At 37.3% G+C, this 21,033-nt stretch overlaps 2 protein-coding genes across 28 annotated transcripts in view; one reads left to right on the forward strand and one right to left on the reverse strand.

The window, feature by feature from the left end:
- MYBPC3 (myosin binding protein C3) overlaps positions 1 to 3,057 on the forward strand; it is a 59,330-nt gene extending 56,273 nt beyond the window's left edge. For both annotated transcript variants that reach the window (XM_063158900.1, XM_063158899.1), the window contains 2 exons: positions 175 to 311; positions 2,803 to 3,057. In XM_063158900.1, coding sequence (XP_063014970.1) covers positions 175 to 311; positions 2,803 to 3,042 — 377 coding nt within the window. In that variant the 3' untranslated portion in view covers positions 3,043 to 3,057. The remainder of the gene's footprint in view (positions 1 to 174; positions 312 to 2,802) is intronic.
- Positions 3,058 to 13,990: 10,933 nt separating this feature from the next.
- Positions 13,991 to 21,033, reverse strand: part of MADD (MAP kinase activating death domain) — a 69,146-nt gene continuing 62,103 nt past the window's right edge. For all 26 annotated transcript variants that reach the window (XM_063158928.1, XM_063158902.1, XM_063158927.1 and 23 more), the window contains 2 exons: positions 16,930 to 16,976; positions 13,991 to 15,481 (listed from right to left, as the gene is read on the reverse strand). In XM_063158928.1, coding sequence (XP_063014998.1) covers positions 15,374 to 15,481; positions 16,930 to 16,976 — 155 coding nt within the window. In that variant the 3' untranslated portion in view covers positions 13,991 to 15,373. The remainder of the gene's footprint in view (positions 15,482 to 16,929; positions 16,977 to 21,033) is intronic.

Here is a 21,033-nt window from a genome sequence, read left to right on the forward strand (position 1 = left end):
TAAACATGAGACGTGTTTTAGAATGAAATGTATTTAAAGACTTTTTATATCACAAAGGCCAAAAGTTTTGAAGCTTCTTAAAATCATACAGACAAAATAAATGACAGACAGATTGTGCAGAAGTCAGTGGAACTACCAACACGGTTCTTACTATTTTGTCTCTTTGAACTGCAGGCACCACTTACAAACCCCCTTGTTACAAAGAACACGACTTCTCGGAAGCCCCTAAGTTCACCCACCCTTTGGTGAACCGCTCTGTGATCGCGGGCTACAACACCACTCTCAGCTGTGCTGTCAGAGGCATCCCCAAGGTACAGTCCCCACTCTCACTGAGGGTGCTGCGCCAAGGCAGGAATTCCTGCCAGCTCAGGGTGGCTGAGTGTGGCATGGCTGTGCAGAGGAGCAGCAGAGGGCACCTGGTCATGCCCACCTCGCTCACACCTGAGCCTGCAGAGAGGGGGCGAGGGGTTGGGTGGGTCTGTGCACAGCTGGGGGGTGGCACAGTGATGGGGACTGAGGGAAGGGCACTCACTGCTCCTGGTGACACCACACCACTGGAAATGTACCCCCTCTGCACAAAACCCACTCACTGCAGAAGGCAAACAACAACAAAACGGTCTGCTCACAATCTATACTCTGCTCTCTCCAGACTTGGAAGAAAACAGCAGCTAAATGTCATCTACTGTTCCACTAACCAAATGACACAGAGGAACAGCAATTTTTCTGTAACACCAATGCATCCACAGAAGTTTTTGACAGGCTGAGCTATTTTGCAAAACTAACTAGAATAAGGCCTGGTCTCATGTGAAGCTTTTTTTGCGGGGGTTTTGTTGGTTTGGGTTTTTAATCTCGCAGTAATATTTTCTCATTCTAAATATATTTATGAAAGTCCCATCAAAGATTACATAAAGATGTACTATTTTGTTAATCGGGAACAAGCAGTAAAAACTGTATCAGCTAGGAGCTAAATTTAGACTTCTCAGAAAAGGGAAATAAGATTTTTGCCTGCAGTGAAGGAATTTACCATATTATGACATAATCTTGTCCTAAATTTAAATTAGCACAATCCCTTCATGTCTGGTCGCTTATTTTCAGCTTCTTTCACTACCTCATACCTCTGAAGGGATCTGATTGCTACAGAGCAAAACATGTAACAATCACTCAGTCCAAATTAAAAAAATAATTTACTGCTTTCATTGGATGGAGCTCCAGACAAAACTCAAAAGTAAAAAGGAAGCATATCCATGTAAACAGCTTCCAAAAAGCAAGAACATTACAGAATAAACACCAGCAATTGTAGGCAAAATCCATCTTCCAGTAGCTGCCTCAGCTTAGAAATGACAGTGTTATTGACAATATTCCCTCTTGGTTAACTGACATTTTTGTACATCTGCATCCACTTCATTCTGTTTCCATGGTTTTAAGAAGATTCTTTAAAAACCTTCTCAATTTTACAGCTGTTCTTGTGCAGTAATGGAAGGCTTTGCAATTCAGGCATGCCAGCTCCTCCTTCACATTAGCCTGAAGGATCCAAGTAGTCCTCAACCTTCAGTACACCTAATGCTCTTAAAGCAGCTTTTCCAGATATGTTTTCGTACTTCCATTGCCCAAATTACCCTTGATAAAATGTTTCAGTACCTGCAGCAGTGCTCTGCAAAAGCTCTCATTACCTTATGTGGATGAGAAGTTCCCAGTTCTTAATTATTGTAGATTCTCAAGCACACCTCAGGATGATCTGTAGGGCATGGAAAAGTTTACACTGCAAGCAGAGATAGTACTCATGCCCTGCCAGTAATGACGTATAACAAGAGACATATACCCAGAAAGATAAAGGGGCTATAGAGAAACAAGGAAAAAATGTTAAGGCAGGAAAAAATCCAGCAGAGATCTGACAAGAAAATTGAGCAAGTGGCAGGTGGGATGCACTGGATTGATATACCACAGGTCAAACACAAAAGTGATTCAGTAGATTTGAAAGCACTCTGTAAAAACAGTGCAGTAGTTTTGGGGTTAATGGATGAAGAAACAGAAGACAATGTCTGAAAGAAAAATAGAAAAATGTAAAGCTTGGTTTTATATTCTTTAAACACTGTTTCTTCACTGTATGTACTAATGAGCCTGAAATAAACAAAAGCAGTTTGTTTCAGATTTTTCATTTTCAAAGTTCCTTTATAAAAATTAAAGGCACTTTTTCAGGAACTGGAAACAAAACATAAAAGCTTGAACTGTTATAGAAGCAACCACTTCATTCCACAGCAGAAGCCGACAGGAACTTCATGTTTAAATTCCTGAAGTTGCTAAAGATATGCTAGAGACTTTGGAAAATTCTTTCCTGGACCAAACCTTGGCATCCTAAATTGGCAACCCAGCATCTGTGGACTTTCATGACACTTCTGTTCTAATAATCTGTAACATTTAATTCCCCTTCTGTAAGATTCTTGTAGCATTCAAATACATTTTAATAAGCACAACTAAATAACTCCTAAATGAATGAATTTGTAGTCAGTTAATAGGGGTTGGGTTTGGGGTTTTATTTAATTGCAAAAAACAGGGCAAAACCCTACATTTTCTATTTGCTATTTTGAGTTAACAAAAATACTGAACTTTTGAATTATTGGTTTCATGAATTTGTACTGAATGAGATGTTCCTTGAAAAAGTATTAACAGTTCTTCTTCAATACTCCTCATAATACACCTCATAATACTACTTAGCCTTTGATGGCTACATTGAGGCCGCAAGATCAGGTGTAAGTCTTCCATTCTCTAACTTCTATTTTAAAAGTCTTCTTTTTTGTTCTTCAGCCGAAGATATTCTGGTTCAAAAACAAAATGGATCTCTCTGGGGATGCCAAGTACCGCATGTTCAGTAAGCAGGGGGTGCTGACCCTGGAGATCCGCAAGCCCACTCCCTTTGACGGAGGCATTTACACCTGCAAAGCTGTCAATGAGTGTGGTGAAGCTGAAATAGAGTGCAGGCTGGATGTCAGAGGTAATCAGATGAACCTTATGCATAACCCTAACACTGCAAGGAAGAGAGACTAATGGGTAGTTAAAAGGAAATAAAACCATAGTTCCCCTTTATCTGATTTTTTGGGCCGTGTACAAAAAGTTTGTTAATTACACGCATCAGTAAGATTTTTTTTTTTTTTCATTCTGAAGCGTTATGATAGAATTAGGTTACTTGCTAGGTAATAGAGGTCTGATGTGTACAATTATTGCACTTCTGACTTGCTATTTCTAGAGCAGATACTTAGCAGTGGAAGGGAGGTCTATCTACAACCACTGCATCGAGGATAACTTCATTAGACTTTGTGCTTATTCTGTAACTGAAGGTTTTAAATCAAGTAATTGGCTATTAGACCTATGTATAAGGTAGTGCATGCTACATCACAAACATTTTTGGAATTATAACAAATTTTTTTTTTTTGTCAAAAGGACCAGGAACAAAAGTCACATGTTTATAACAGAATAAAAAAAATATGAAATATTAAATATTTTTTGTAAAGCTGCCAGCAAAGTATCTATCAATAGAAATGTAAGTAGCATTACTTTAAGTGCTCAAACCCAGTAAAAGCTGCAAAAGTGACCTACATAACAGTAATTGATGGAAATCCATTTTCAGCACAGCAAGCCTGAAGGTATTTCTGCACATCACCAAGTTGAATATTTGACTCGGTGCTAAATCAGGAATGTGCATACAGTACACCTTGCAGTGCTGGGTGCTAATACCCTCAGGGCTCACAGATTAATTTTATCATCATCTGAAGCTTGCTTTAGGAACATTAAATCTTCTTAGAATCATCAGATAAAAGCAACTACTAGAGAATGTCCATATTTCACTTTCAGTACCAAGTCTCAATTCAAAATTACCATTCTTTAATGTCTGATAATATCTTAAACTTTTTTTCATTCTCCAGCTCCTCAGTAAAACTCTGAATCTCAGTTGATCTGAAAGTCAAGGTAAGAATAAAAATAATTCAACTGGAAAAAGGAGCAATGGCTGTTTGGTCAGATCTGTGAATAAACAATTATTAAATATTCATGGTAGAGACTTTTGAGAATGTTTGTAATGTTTATATTATTATAAGCAAATGCACATATAAACATTATTGTTTATATGTATAATACAAACAATAATGTTTATATGTGCATATGTTTTTATTTCTGTTTGTTTTTCAGTAGTCAGTATTCCATGGTCTACATTTAATACATTGTGCCAGCGTAAAAATCTGTAAGAGTAACAGAATACTTGGTTGTCATTTTTTCTTAATCCACTACAAGCACTCCCTCTAAGAAACAGTTATTTATTAAAATAGGACTAACTAATATCAATAACCTTGCTTCAACAAAGAAATTATAGTTAACATTTAAATGCATCTAGATGTGTAATGTACATTTTAGACTTAAAAAGAATGAAGTGGTATAACATCAGTCAAGTAATGTATTTTGACAATAAATCCTTATCTCCATTTTCTGTCTCAGCATTAGAGTGGAACTTGAAAAGAAGAAAAGTGAAGATATTAATGAAACACAAATTGTGCTCATTTAGGAGTCCTGCTCATCTTAGCAATCACTTAATACACATGTACAAGGAGGCAGCAGTGTCTTGTAATGTCCTGCTTACTCAGTGTGTTTTCAGACAATATTTCCTCTTTTCATATATCTGTCATAGTTAGATTGCCCTTGTCTCCACATGAAGTAATTGAAATAAATCAAGATAAACTTTTCCCCATTACATACATAAAATATGTTTTTTTAAAAATAGCAAAATTATGTAAAACTGGAAAAACCCTAGTCATTTCCTAATGTCTGAAACAAGCATAAATCCCCCAATTCTACAGTTCACTCCATTTTCTCTTTGCAGAACTCTGACATTCTTCATAAGAAACAAGTAGCTCAGAACAATGAAGCAGTAAGATACTATTTACAGTATATAATCATTATATTAGTCTCTGAGCAACAGAATGTAACTTTCATTCCTGCTGTTTTTACTGTCAGTGAGTGCTTGAACTATCCACTGCTGTGCTCTCGAGCAGAACTGTGTCCAAACCACACCATTTGGGAACCACTGGCTATAGCTACTGTTCTGCTTTTTATAGAAAATAATTCCTTTGATAATTACTCACTACTTGTTTTCTAGCTTTTAAAAAGACACCAGCATAGAAGTCCAGTTATTAGATGGTTTTTTTCTACCAATCAGAGACATCACACGAATCTACATGGATAATTTTGCATGTCAGATGAAAGAGTGAAAATTCTAGCAAGGGAGACTATTTGCATGTAAATAAAAAACTTTAAAGAGAAGCTTGGAATGAATGAAATAAACTCACTGTAATAACTCTTCCTGAAGGTTTGTGAAAGGCCATAAGTGATATGTAAGCACTTTTGCAGATTATTTTGTTTAAGCAAATGACATGATAGCATTTCTAGCTTCTCACCTACAAGTTTGAAGAGTATCTGGGGTAGGGTTTTTCCTGCAGTAGTTGATAGTTTCTGGCTGGGAAGTACATTTTAATGATCACAGGAGAAGGCAAGAAGATGATTTTAATCCAGGCAGCATTGCCTTTTGGAAGAATCTACACAAAGGAACTGAAGTAACACTCCTCCTCTGCCTCCACCATGCCACTTGGGATGGCAAAGCATATCTGACACAGAGTGTTAGTTGTATTAGCCAAGCAAATGCATCTTCATAATAAAAGCACTGATGGTCATAAGATGTGTATTTTAATAATTTCATTATGATATCAGAACAAAAAAGGATACCCTCTAAAACCAAAGCAAACTTATTCCAGGTTAACACTTCTCTATTGCACATTGTTGTTATTCAACAAATAAATAAAATTTAAAAAGGAAATTTGCAGCCAGGTTTTTGTGCTTACACTTTCTGAGCAATGCTATTATTTTTTTAAAAAAGGCACATACCACAACTAAAAGACAGAGATGATCCATATTCTAAAGAACCTGTGACCAGAAGGCAGTGGACCAAGAGGACCATCGCAGCATTTGTGGGACAATGCAGATTGCAAAGCAGTGACTGAATTGCAAAAGTTGGAGCCTAATTCCATAGGGCCTTCTAAGAATGCTCCACTTGAAAAACACAAATCAGTTTTGATTTCCAAAATTTCCAATGACAATTAGTCAAATGCAAATCCAAAGCATTACAAAAGAGAAGCACTAACTAGATTTTTTAAAAGTCTTCATAAAAATAAGAATTCTTAGTTCCAAACACTAACCACTCCTCAATTTCCTGAAAAGAGGAAAAGAGAAAAGGTGCACCTGCAAAGCCTCAAGAAAGGTCTTCAGAAAATGGTAGGTGTTTATTGATGTTTTGCCAGCATATACTATTGTCATTTATCTGTTCAGTGGCTGACACAGATCCTAAAAGTAGAGTCACTAATTGCCCATTAATTCCATGCTGGTAATAAATAAATAAATTATTAAGTAAATAATCTTCATCCCAATCTGATTAAAACCATATACACTGAGAAGCTTCTCCCAACCTATCTGGTTAAGAACAACAAAGTATCTCCCAATTTTCCCCCCATCGCACCTGAAAAGACTACTTGATGAATGACAGTTTAGACTATCCTTTCCTGGGTGAGATCTCCTCTGATGTAAAATCAGCCTTATCTCCAAATGTCATGGCAAATATTCTTACCTTGTAGGTTTTTAGTACTGTTAGAAGTGTGTAAGGTTTGTTCAACAGTAAAAGAAAAAATCAAAATAGGTCATAAAGTTTAAAAATTCCCACCTAGCAGCAGTCTCTTTTGGAACATAAGTGCCTTTCACAGCTGGTAGCAGTTACTTGCAAAAACAGCAGTCCTGCTGAAGTTCTTCCAGTAGTTTTCTCCATCAAGACAAAACAATCTGTTATTGCTCCAGTAAAAAGACCCTTCCATGTGAGAAATATATGTAACTTAGACAAACATAAGCTCTTCAGGCTGATTATTTCTATCCAGTTGGATGTGAAACTGACTGAAAGTTTTGATGCTTCCACAATTTCCATTTAAATCCTATCAATTGAGGCTGCTGGCTGCCTGTTCAGTGTACATGCCTTTCCTTCAGACTATGAACTATACACCTGATGGAGGTACTTGGATGCTTTGAATTAACATATGTAAGACTCATTTGAAGCACAGGGGTGCTGCAGAGCATTACTAAAGCCCAGTGCTTCACTTCAGGTAAGAAACATCACTTCTAAAATACCATGACAAAGAAAAAGCACCTCCAGTATTCCTACCAGCCCAGTTCTCTCAGGGTGGCTTACCTGCCAAACAAACCCTCTGCTGACACTTCAGCCTGAGACAACGCATATTCACACCACAGTATCAATTCTCTTGTTTCATTCATGTTTTCAGCACTGTTGTGTAAATACTCTAAGTAAACAATATTTATTTACTCCTGGCAATGGGAACCTTCATAAAAGCCACCAGCTGGAACTGAACTGTCAAATGAAAACAAACCTTATCTGAGCACCTTGTTTCCTTGAGATTGCCTTAGTCCTCAAATCCTGACCATTATTCTGTGAGCAAATAATAATAGCAAAATGAGTTAATGATTGACCATTACTTCTAAAATAACAAAGAAATGGCTAAAGAGCTCTCTCATGCAGCACCACCTCTCCCCTTCAGTGCCAGGAGCTCCCCCCACCCACTTGTCAGCTCTTGCTCTGAGAGATTATTGCTCAGGGCTGCAAGGCATGAAGAAAATCTCTTCAAATTGTGGTGTGAGCATAGCAGATTAAGGTAAAGCTGCTGGGTTTTCTCCTTTTCCTCTTCAGCAGGCTTATACAGAAGCTGTCAAAGGCTGTGTGGGAGTTAATGGATGGTCCCCCATGGAGATAATTCTTTTTTCCTATTAACAAATAACAAGTGGATCAGTTGAAGGTAAAGAAGGAAATTACAGTTATGTCCACACAGCAGTCATGACAGTGACTGTTTGGCAGAGCTTCTCAGGTTGCAGCCTATTCTGTATTCTGCTATCATAGATCCACAACTATTACTGTAAAACTAGCAGGCTTATCTGTGGTGACACCTGCAGAATAAAAGTGATTGCTGTTTCTTTCCTGAGCCTTCGTTTTCTGACTGGTTAATAAAAATCTCAAGAGTATTTCATTCCCAAGTCACTGTAAATCTAAGTATATGCTCTAGTACTAAAGCTATTTTTGCAGAAAGGGTGCCAACTTCTAATATATTTTTATACCATCCACAATGCAGGTGAATACTTGTGTGTCCAAGGAAAGGTAACCTGTGTAATAAGAAGCCATGTTTCCATCAGTGATGTTGTCACCAATGTTTCCATGACCTAGGTGATCTAGATGACCTTCAAAGGTCCCTTTCAACCCAAAATGCTCTATTATTCTCAAGCAGCTTTGCTGCCTAAGCTACAATACTTACGTGATATAGTGGAGTATAATGCAAATTAAATTGATTGAGGTGAATTGTCCCAAAAGAATGTTTATGAAAAACACCTTACCTGTCTTATCTTCCTCTTCCTCTCTGTAAGATGGAACACTTATCTTTACCAACTCTTTCAGATTTTTCTAGGCTTACTATATCAAATTATATATAAAAATTCAGTTCTACTTATTGAAAATTACTGTGAGAGATCAAGGCATTCCTATATATTATTTTAACAAATTTGTCAGTGCAGGACATGCCAAACATTTAAAGATAGCCTCGGTACATCTCACCTGCAGGTTTCATTCCCTATGAGAAAGGATTATTGTTCTAATTATTTCAAGAGAGATCTACAATCGAGTAGAATGAATCAAAACATAAGAAAATATTATTTGGTAGAACTTTTTCCTTAATGGAATCATATAATGGCCATTCAAAGGACAGTAGCAAGAGAAAAGATTTTTCTGGAAGTCAAAAAAATCATTTATGTTGCTTTGATCACAGAATTCCTTTGAAACAAAATCCTTGTATGTATTTAGGAGACAAGTTTGTCACTAACATGTCATCTCAGAGTAGGTTTAGAACTACAAGCTGTTCCTGTCTCCTTACAAAAGAATTTTATAAGAACAGTCTGCTGAGATTAAAAATAGCCCCACTGATACCTTTCAAGTGCTTAGCAAGAAGAGAACTCTATTTTAGGGAAACAAAAGCTCATAGAGATATCCTTTACTTGTCATTGGGCAGGGTCCCCACAGCAGTCTGCATAAGCAACACATCCTAAACAGCATGAACTGGTGAAAGTTTAAAAGAAATAGATAAGAACAGCCTCACTTATTAGGTCCAGATATGGAAAAAATAGTCAAGCATCTGCTTTGTGTGCCAGACAGAAACACTGGCAATAACCAGCCCTGAAAGCACAGATAAGTGTCATAGTTATGAACACATTTCAGTCAATAATTGTGTATTAGCACAGCTGTACCAAAGACAAATAATCTAAAAAAGTGACTAATCTAAAATATTTAAAACATCAGTGGACAAGCGAATGTAAAACAAAATTAAGTGTTAAGTGTGTTCCCTTTTTCTTCTTATCCACAGATAATAGTTCGAATGTGATTTTGTGTTCTATACAATGTATTTAGCAAACATAAACAATATACATAGTTTCCACTCTTTTGCTAGGAAGTATAAATTGTGGGACCCAAATACACGAACCCAAAGCGTGGATGGATGCACTTTCACCTTCAATAAGGTTGCATTCCCTTGGTACCCATCATATACTAACAATTGCCCCAGAAATCCAGATATATTCCAGGCAATTATGATTACAAAAAGACTAAGTATCAATATAACTCTCAAATACACTTTTGTTTCATGTTTCATGTACCCAGGGAAAAAATGGCCAAAAAATCCAAGCTTCTCTTCTTCTTTGTAGGTGAGCTCATTGTATGTGGTGCCTGAAAAGAAAACCCCAAGTACAGTAGATTTTGTTCATAGGAAAGTCCTCAAAAATTTGTGCCTGAAAACAGGACTTGTTCTTCCTCACTGGTATGAGGGGGATTACTGGACTGCGTATCTACAAAGCATAGTATTTGCTGTTATGATTTTTGTTTCCTACAGTACTGAAAAACATTAACAATTTATGACATTTTTTAGGCTACTGCATTACACCAATTTATTGTTTATTTATTAATCTGGATTGCACCAATTTATTTATTTTTAATATCAAATTAAATGGTTGAGTCATTTCTAACAAGCAGTGTATAGAAGAGCTGCTGCTGGAAGCTATCACAGAACAGCAGCACTAAGACTGGAAACCTTTCCTTTCCCTCTATAGCACTCTTCAGCACTCCACCAAAAATAACTTGATTTAAATGCAAGAGGAGTAAGCATGGAATAAGGCTGAGAATGAAAGAAGATGACAGAGCACTTGGTAAGGACAGGAGAGAGGGATGAGAGACTGTGACAGGGGGCTGGAAAGGGGCAAGGACTGGTCGAGCAGGTGGCTGGGAAGAGCATAAGGCTGAAGTGCCTGGGCAAAGAGGCTGGGAGGTGATGATGGCCACAGAGGCAAGAAGAATGTATAGAAAAACTACAAAGTGAAACAGATGGAGATCATCTGATGGGAAATTGAGGTGCAGAGTTGAGCCTGACTGGCTGAAAAGAGTGTAGGCCAAAGGTGTGTGAGGAAACAGTGAGGAATCCAAGCAGGGTGGCGTGTAAAAAGAAGGAGAGTTCTTTGATACCCAGAGCACTATGGATAGACTTGGACTCACTGTACGTAGTAAGAGAAACTGAAAAGGCAAAAATGAGAGCAAAGAATGAGAATACAGAACCAGAGTTTTCACATACTTGAAGGAAGCAACTATTTAGAGTTGTACTGGTGTTTTTCCTGACACTGTTTGTTCCTTTTTATATAAAGCTATTCTGGGAGATGGGGATTTCTATTTCTATGTAGGTTCCTAAATCACTATAGTAACTGGTGCAAATAGAAGCAGGACTGTTTGCCCTTGGCTGACATATATATGCTTCTTTGTTGGACTGATGGTTTAAAACAAAATCAATCAGTGCTAGGACTACTATGCTGCAGAAGTTTCAAAACATTGTACACCTGTAAACAGTAAGTTAACTTACTATTTTACTAACCTTGGTATAAACAAGATCATTTTTGTCATATCTGAGTACCTGCCTGAAAGAGGTCCTCCCTAAGCCTGCCATGTACTCAATTCCACTCAAACCTCCCTTGTCACCAACATCAAGCTTTTAAACCTCCAGACACAGCGCTGGAAAGAGGGATCACATACCTACTATTTAAAGCTTCATCACATTTCCTCTATTTTAGTGAAACAGCCACACTGGGAATGGCTGTAGAATCTCAAAGCTGTTGTTCACACTTAACACCTTCCAAGGGTGTCACAGGGTAGGGCTCTGTGTGAAGCCTTTACCACCAGCACAGACAAAGTCACCACTCTGCTGCCTGGGAGTGTCCTGCCTTGTGACAAGCAGATGCCTCTGGCTGAATTGTGACTTCTAGAACAGCAAGAAACTGTCAGGCACTGCCTTTTATATGACAAGGTCTTTTGCACCAAGCTCCTGCTTCTTGGTCCCAATTTCCACTTCTTCTGGAGCTCTGAGATGTTTTGTTTCAACACCTGGCTTGTCTAAGAGCAGAGACTTGGAGTTTGTAAGTACCACTGGAGTCAGTTAAGCAGAAGCCAATTTTTTTCCCAGAAGGAAGATCTTGCCTCAGAGGCAACACCATCTGACTTTCATTCCTTTGGCAGTCAAGGGAAACTGGGATGTAAATACTGCGCTTTGTGAGAAGCTTAGCTTCTATTTCCTGCCTAGTTCTGAATTCAGTGATAACAAGAGCCTCTGCCTGACACTGGGGCAAGAGCTGATTTGTTACCATTGCAGGCAAATGTGTCCCTATTAGAAACACACTCTGTGAGCCAAAAGCCCTCTTTTTAGTGTCATTTTAGAAATATTTTCAATATTTTTGCAATGTAAAGCTTCATAAGGCTTACAATCACAGCCAATTTTCCCATCCACTTTGATTACTAAGCTAGAACTTTAGTTGGAATTGCAATTCTTAATGATTTATATTTACTTGCAATTAAGCTTTTTAATATGCAGATGAACATTTCATCTTACTCTGCTATCCTGAAAGTGTTAAAGTAGGATAGTAGGGATTATCCAAAGTTAGGAACCCAGGTGAAGAAATTTTCACAACAGGTTTCTTAAAGTAATGAGCTCTTTCCCTCAAGAGACCCTGAAAATGCTTTTCCCAGACATATCCTTAACAAATATCACTTAATAAGTAGCAGCATCGTGACACTCACTGATGTTTAACCTTTAAAATGTGGACCCATTTGTATTAGAAGTGGACACTGCATTCACAAATAAAACAAAAGCATTTTTGGAACATCACAAGGGAGATCTGATAACCAGAATACAGATAAATTAGTAACTTAGGTTCCACTTTAAAAACTGCCAGGAAGACTAATCACAAATTCCAGCATTTGCAGAGAACACTTTACAACCCTCACTTTGAAAACCAACTTCCACAAAAAAGAAATTGTAGTAGAAAAAGAAACCTGTTCAGCCATAAGGAAGTTTTAAGGCAAGTTCATGTTCTTTGTAACATTTGTGTAGGAGCCTTGGAAATAACACAAACGTTAAAATAAAAAGGTTGCAATTTTGAAATTCTTAAAAACTAAGACACAGGCTCCTCCTAGTGGTAAAAACGTAAGAATTATTCTTTTTGTGTTAGGAAATTTCTAGAACGATTTATAGCTAGTCTGTTAGCCTAATTAGTCTGTTAGCCTTTCATTTGGCTCTGGAAGGTTTAGAGGCCTTTAAGTTCTTATCTGCTACCAAGGTATTGCTACCTAAATATCAAAATGAGTGGGATATAACCAAAAACACTTGCAAATCACTGTAACAATTTCTTTCCTCCAAAACAAAGTTCATCTATCCCTTAGTGCTTCAGAGTGATGGAGTGGAAAGGATGGAAGACTACATTCCAAAAGATTTACATTTTTGTAACAATTTAAAATCCAACTTGCATTTGCATTTGGTATCCAGAGAGCAGCACTGGGCATTTGGTGGTGGAAACTCTGCACAGCATGTCAGATGAAAGTGCTACACCCAAAACATCAAATATGGGAAATATTTCATGCATTTAAAAAATGTCCTCAGTTTTGAAGCCAAGTCTCACCTAAAGAGCAGAAGCCCAGTGTCAGAGCAGATGCTGAGCATGTAACTGATTCATCCCAGCCATGGAACAGCAAGCTCTATATTTAGCCACACTTGTCTGTCAAAACAAATTCTGTCAAAAGGGACAGAGGGCCATTTTTATTATCAAGTCCTTTAAAAGTCTTATTCTGCACTGATGTTTCTCATCAGCCTTAAGCAGACAGCAGCTTATGTAATTTTAAAAGTAGCTGTATATAGTAAATGATGTTGTGCATTTAATAATCTTCCCCCTATAATTTTAAGTTGATTATTTTAATAGGCCTACTAACATAATTACAACCTAAAAATTGAAATGGTCTACCTCAGTGGGACCCAGCATTGCATAAATGGAACCTCTATTGCAGACCAAAGTGCTTTCAGTCTTACCTGTACTTGCAATGCAGTAGTATGCACAAAACTACAAATGCTAAAAATTCAGATGTTGCTCTAAGAAAATTTATAGTCTCAGAAGGCAAAAGAAAGAAAATAAATTCAAACCAAGTTAATTTCATTATTTGCCAATTTCAGCTTTGCTTTTGTGCTAGGAAAGGATGAAAGATCATTTACGTACCACTTCCACTTGCAAGCTTGCAAAAGAAATTTCCATATTTCAGATGTGTCTGTTTTCCCTATTCATGTTTTACAAAAATGAATGTTTTGTTTTAAAGACAAATGACACACAGATGTTGTTTTAGAAGAACAAAAACCCTCATTATTTAAAGCTGCTTATATGGAAAGAAATTTAGATTGTCCATTTAGAGTCTTCTCTTTTCCACTATTTCATCTATGTGTGTGATGTATTTTGTATATAATTACATTTGTTTTAGAATAACAAATGATAGAAAAGCACAGGAGGATGAAAACTAGTTGCTGGTTGAATGACATTTTATTTTCACATTCAGAGAGCTGTACAGTTTCTATAAATAGATGTGATACTGTAATATTTACATCATCCTCACCCATACTAGTATATTCCATTTTAAATGGTAGATACCCTGACCAAGCCAAAACAGGGTTATTTCTGGGTGCATTTAGTCAGGATTCTATGTCAAAACATACAATACATCAGTTTGTGTCAGAGCAATTTCTCCTGGTATTTTACATGTAACATTATTTTCTCTAGACAGTCTCACCTTCCAGCATCCTAAGAGCTTTCCAGACAAGTGCAGTACAGTTCAAGAACAAAAACAGGATGCAAAAAAAAATTCATATCCAGCCTATTTAAAATAAGGAATGTGATGGATAGTTTTAACTATGTGAGTTTCATTATACATAAACACAATATTTTCAAGATCCCTTCATATACAGGTACAGATTGAAAACAAAATAAAAAGCAATAGTTTAAAAGATTTGGAGACAGCAAAATCCTCTGGGCTGCTGAACATGTTCTGCAGATTTCTGTACTGTACTTCTGCCAATAATGTTTTCAAGTTTTACACTGCCTTATTAATTTTCTAATCCCTGTGATTCACTGCTTTAAGGAGTGCTTATTTGCATCTGTGAACTCTACTGTTGGGGTAGCTACAAATGTTACCTAAAATCCCATTTGAAAATCCACAGAACCCATGAAGTGTTGAGGTTTTTTACACTACACTACATTCAACGTTTCTCTCTCCACTTGAGAAGAGCCATCTCCACAGATGGACCAATTAAATAATCAAACTTCAACTGTCACATGATATTTTAACACTATGACAGCTAAATTGTTCACCTCTACCAAAAGGGATTGTAGAACTATGTGACAGGAACGCCGTGTTGGTAATTTAAAATGAACAACACAGAAGGAAAACAACAAAAACACAACATTGAAACAACATACAGGACCAGGCTGCTTCCACTGTGCACATACCAGAGAATCTGAAAGCAGAAGCCTGCAGTTAGTTGAAAAGTGATCAAATTGTAACAAGTACCACTAGAACAAAAAACAACCAAACTCAAGCTGTTACTCATCTTAACAAAAAAGGTATTTCAAAGGAATGTCCAGAGTAAGTCACTCACAGCTGGATGCAGATGCTCAAAACTGTCTGATTAAAAGCTCATTTAAAAACTCCATTAAGGATGAATTCAGAAGGAGACTGAACATGGAAGGCTTAGGTTTTTCTATGGGGAAAGACTTGCAGGGTCATACATAGATAATCCAAGTTCTCAGAAAAGACAGAAAGTGAGCTCCAGTAACTGCAGTAAAACTGGGAGTACTGCATATCAGTGTGCCAAAGGGTAGATATTTCCAAGTATCCTGATCAACTGGAAACTGGTCGAGGTGGTTTGCTTTTGTTTTCTGCCTCTTTTCCACGAATTGCAGCCACATAAGAGAAGAGACACAGCACGGAGTAGCAGATCTCATGAGCCTACAAGAATTTAGAAGAGATACTGAAATTCAGATTAAGTGTTTTACAAAATCCATTGTACATTTGTATTTTCCTGCATGTCTTCCTTCATGGGACAAGTACTCTGGCTACAGACAAAATCAGGAAAACGTGTCCCCTACCATCTTCTAACTGAGACAGAGAGAGAAGAAGAGCCATATAACAAACGAAAAACTTCCTTTGGGATAAAAACATTAGCTGCTTAACAGTATGATTTAATAATTTTTAAGAACAGCATGCTAAGCTAGAAAGCTGGCTAACTGGCTTTGAAAAAACCATTCCGTATATTTGCTTTTGGTCTTTTTCATGAAATTACAAGATATTTTCTGGGAGGAGTTGAAAGAGCTAACTAAAGAGAGGGTTTCACATAGCACTACACAGTTTTACAATTATTTAACTGATTAACTGTGCTATTATTTAACCAAAAATCCTCTTTTACCACATGACTGGCAGCACAGTTCAGTGAAGGTAAGACTTAGACTTAATTTATATACCAGTTCTAATGCCACCTGTTCTGATGATCTTAAAAATTCTTGTCCTTTGAACTGACACTTAAAATCTTTGTAAAGGTAATAAGCATAACAATATGTTTTGTTGTATTACAGTATAAGCTAAAACACTTCCATAAAATACTTTTTTTTCCATCGAACTGGCCTTTCTTACTAGCAGATACAGCTATTTGCTTCTTAAACTACATATATTCTAAGCATTTTGTTCTAAAACATTTCCAGCTTCTTCAAACAATTTTGCTCTCTCTCCTCTAGAAAGACTGTCTCCATGAAATCACCAGATGTGCACAGTGCACATCAGACATAAACTGAAATTTCCCTTCTGATGATAATCATTGGCTCCTATTTCTTCCTCATGAATGCATATAAGCCTGATCATGTATAAAAGTGCTAAGCATCATTATCAACTGTTGGTGCTCACAAAAATTGTTATAAAAACTGAATATTATTCCAGAACACAAACTCATCTATACAGCAGGAATCAATACTTTTACTGTTCTCTCACAAGTCATTGCTCATAAGGAGATGGGAATTTTTGTAAATTGTTAACAATAATTTTATTCTTAGGAAGTAGCCTCCCTTTCCAACACTTCTATGGAGTAAGAGTTGTGTTCTGCACTGTCTTAAAATTTAGCAGTTCCACCAGGTCCTATTGTGCTGAAGTTCAATGCCAAATTGGCAACCTTTCTTCTTTATCTGTCTTAAAAAAGGAAACAGTGCTTTCTGCACTACTGGTGAGTTCCTCTAATTTCATAGATCCAACAATCACTGAGTTTTGCTGTCTCCCCCAACTGAAAGCATCATAAAGAGCAGCTGGTGTTTCACTGTAAATCCTGGAGTCTCAATGTAATTCTTTTCTCCACATGAAAATGTAAAGATACATCCTCTAGAGAACCACCAGAGGCATCACAGTAGACTCACCATTGGCGTCTTGTACTTGTGGCTCACCACTTCTTTAGTTTCAGGAACTAAAACCGGACGGGCAAGAGACAAAACAAAAAGTTCAAAAAACGAGAGGCAAATGGGGAAGAAATAGCACAATGTTCCCATGGGAAAGGGAAGGGAGGCAGACAGACAGCAGGTGCAGGTACAGGGCACTTCACTATCCCTCACTTCTACATATTTCTACTTCTTTTCATTTACATTACATATATCCTTGGAAGACACTGGTAATGTCATAATAAATTACTCCAGCTGGCAAAAATTTTCACTGCCTGTGTTTGGCACAGCAGATATTCGATGGTTCTTAAGAGACTCTGGCTTTTCTCATATTACTTATTCCTGCTAGACAGTAAAAATAATGAAAAAGTATGCTTAATATCAAACTATGTCTAATGCCTACTACAATAAAACATAACCCAAAAATTCCATAGGAATTTGTCACTATATGAATCCCAGAGATTTCACCCTTGAGATCTTCTCTGCTGAGCAAGAAATTTCAAAAGAACTGTTGGACACTGTATACTGTATAGTAAGCTAGTGAAATCCAGGGGGAAAAAAAGGAGCTGAGGGAGAATTTTTTTCTTAACTTGAAGACTCTTTTCCAGCTCTATTTTAAGTTCCTCAAGATATTCTTTCTCCTGTATAGGATGTGTGTGATGGTATTTACTTGACATACTCACTGAAAACATTCAAAGTTTTTGAATGAGTTGTCTTAAAATAAAATGCTGAGTTCAGTGACACATATTCCTAAAATACCAAGCTGGTTGGCTTATAGAAATCTTTATATAAAAGGAAGATTAAGGCATTGATAAAAAAATCTATTATCCAGAAAATCTGCCCTTGTTCCGTTGCACTGCCTCAAACTGATAGAAAGAAAACTGGCATAATATAGGTAAAGGAAATTTGTTTTTTTTTCTCACTGGAGAATGCACAAAAAACCAAACTGTAACCAGCTCATTTGGGTGCAGTGCATCTGAACTGTGCCTTTGGCCTGCACTCAGTCTGCAAATGTTGTGAACAGATACCATGGGAAATCACCAGAAGAGAACAAAGACCACACTAGAACATTCAACTGGCAAATTTAAAAAGTCAATATCAGGGGAATACCAAGGCCAGCTCTGAGTACTTCCCTTCCAGAATAGCTGGAATTTGCCATGAAATTTCTGTTTCACAACAAAAAAATTTAGAAGAAGCAGTACAGAAATTATGCAAAACCAAATCATTCCAGGTTCATAGAGGAAGGATAAATGTTTTATTACACATAGTACTAGTGACAAGAAAAGAAACAGAGGCAGATGAGTTCAGTATGAAGAACCAGGAAAAGTCCACAACAAAACCTATCCATGCAGATGTCATCTCTTCAACTATGGTATGACACAGCTAAACGCTGGAGAGGGAGACGGATCACACTCTAAGGGGCCAAGAGTAGGCAGTGCAGACTGGGTTTGAGAAAGTTCTCAAAATATAAACCAGTACCTACTAATTCTCATATGTCATGGTATTGTCATTCTTGAAAATAATCTATTGAAAAGCACAGAAAATGATGGTAAAAAGTAATATTTTTGGTTGATTTTTCAACTCTCACTCTCCTTGGAGTTGGCAGCTGCATGAAGGGCTGAGAAACAAGGGAAGTGCACACCCAGGCTGCACTGCCCCAGTGATACCAGAGACTAAAGCTGGGGAGATAAGGAGGTGCACATCCAAGCTACCTTACCCGTTGGCACCAGATGTTCCAAATTAACTCCATGTCACCAGGGAATAAAGGTGGGAGTGAGGCTGGTGCACAGCCAAATAGGGTAGGATTTTACAGCTGTTTAAGTCTCACTGCCCACTGGATAACATACAACTGTTCATATACTCTTCAAAAAGCAGGAAGGGAAAGCTGTAAGGACCTTGTGCCACAAGGGAAGGAGAGAAGGGAAGCTGTAAAGTCCTGTATCATAATTGAGAATAGGAAGAGAGGGAAGAGGAGAGCAGCTAGGCAAGGTATTGTCTCTCCACAGTAAGTTGCCTTGTCTTTATTTAAAGTACTCCTTCACAATCCTTCCAATGCAGAAAATTCTCCTGAGAGGACTGAGTTAGGAAGATTAAGAAGAGTGGGTTTGCATTTACAAACACAGAAGTCAAAGCACTACTACTGCAGAATACAAAGAAAAAAGGAAGAAAGGAAAAAGAAACTGCCCTCCCACAACAAAAAAGACCCCTCCACCACAACAAAAAAAAAACCCAAAGAAAAGGCCCAAGCTTTCAAAGATTCAAGCCTCAAACTGACAGATTAGCATTTTCTTCTAACATTAGAAGTTATTCCTGATGCTCTTGAACTGAGTGGATGAAGGGAGTAAATTAGGCACCATCCTGCAGCCTTTGGTCCTGTAAATGAAAATATGGTGCTACCACAAAATGAGTTTAGGGGAGATCACTTTACCTGCTGGAGAATGAAGGTTTTCATAGCAGCGGCGGTGAAGGGGCCACAAGAAAGTAAAGCACAAATACACAGCAGTAACTCAAATTCCAGAGGGAAGAACCTTTCATTTCCTCACTTACTTAAGTTTACACTTTCATTTGTGGGACACAATTTCTGAACTTCTGCTGGCATCCTGCTCTGAAACCACAAGTCCAGCTGTGATGCTGCCATCTAAACCCAGCATTAACACAAATGGACCTTTAATTTCCTCCTGTGCCACCACTAATTTGGAGCACTCATGCTTGGTAAAAATCAAAATCTCGCATTTAAGTACTTCCCATCAGATTGGAGTATGCACACTTACCAGACTCTACCTTTAAAGAGCATCTACTACTTCAATATGCTCCTACTATAATAAATCTGATGGCAAGGTTTACAACGTTTAACACTAAAAACTTCATTCTTCTAAAGCAAGTTTTTGATGAATGCTTTAAGTCTACTACTACCAAACATGTTCATTTATCTTGAACAGGACAGATTGTAATATTCTGTCAACTTTACAACAATCCAAAAAACAGCTGTGAGGTAGCCTCTAACCTCTGCATAAGAAGAAAAGCTACCTCCCCTGCAACACCCTCCTTCTTTTTTTTTTTTTTCTCTGTATTAGCTGGATGGGCAAATTGTCAATCTTTGGCACATGTAAATTGGCTCTTGTCTGTGACCTCCATTTTGTGAAAGAGGACATTTTTAACTCAAGTGGTTTAATTTCTCAGTTTTTGCTTGTAAATTTCAACTCCCAGTTTATTTTTTGTTACTTCTTAAAATTACCCTTTTTAAGTTCCATATCACAATTTTAGCTTTTGGAATAGGCCCTTGTTTACCAAATCTTTTGTAAAAAAATAAGAAGTCCTTTTTCTTACATTTCTTACAGATATTATTTAGGGGCTAAATGCTCTGTTGCAGAGTCACCAATACAAATTAATTAGAAATAACCAAGCCAAACACTGTCCTTCTTCCTGTGCAATATAAACAAACTACTAAAAGAATTCTTGGCATAAAACATCAAAAAATGATCCAAAATAATTTCGGATCGAAGTAATTTCTTTCAAGTAAAGATTTCAGAAGCTGAAGCCACTCTTTAAGCTAATTTTATGGCTTCTGAATTCTCATCTTCGTAAAACCAATCAATAATCTTTTACTGACTCCAGAAATTTCTGTAAGTAATAAAATGAATCATGCCCATCAGCATGAAAACATGCTATCAAAGGAACAGAAACTGAACAGAACTTATAAACATCTAAGCTATCAGAACATGTTCAGGGTTTAAATATACAGATCTGATCATATGAACCATGAACAACATTTTCAAAAACTGGAAAAAAATTGTTCACCAATTCAAATCTGAAACACCTGAGAGATTTATAGTAAACAACAAGCAAACTGGAACATCCAGAAGGGTTTTATCACTTAGAACTTTGTCTCACCCAAAGGAGACAATAAACTCTCACGGACAAAGGCATTAATTTCAGAAAACTCATGTTAACAGTCTTCTATAATTAAAGAGAGAAGCCCTCAGCCAGAACATTCTGTTCACAGTACTAAAGAACATGACAGTCCTGGCAATGGGAGCTGCTGATGCAGATTCTGTTTAATGGCCAAAGTATGCTGATCTACTATAG

Source organism: Melospiza melodia, chromosome 6 (genome assembly GCF_035770615.1).
Source record: "Melospiza melodia melodia isolate bMelMel2 chromosome 6, bMelMel2.pri, whole genome shotgun sequence".
NCBI classification, from domain to species: domain Eukaryota; kingdom Metazoa; phylum Chordata; class Aves; order Passeriformes; family Passerellidae; genus Melospiza; species Melospiza melodia.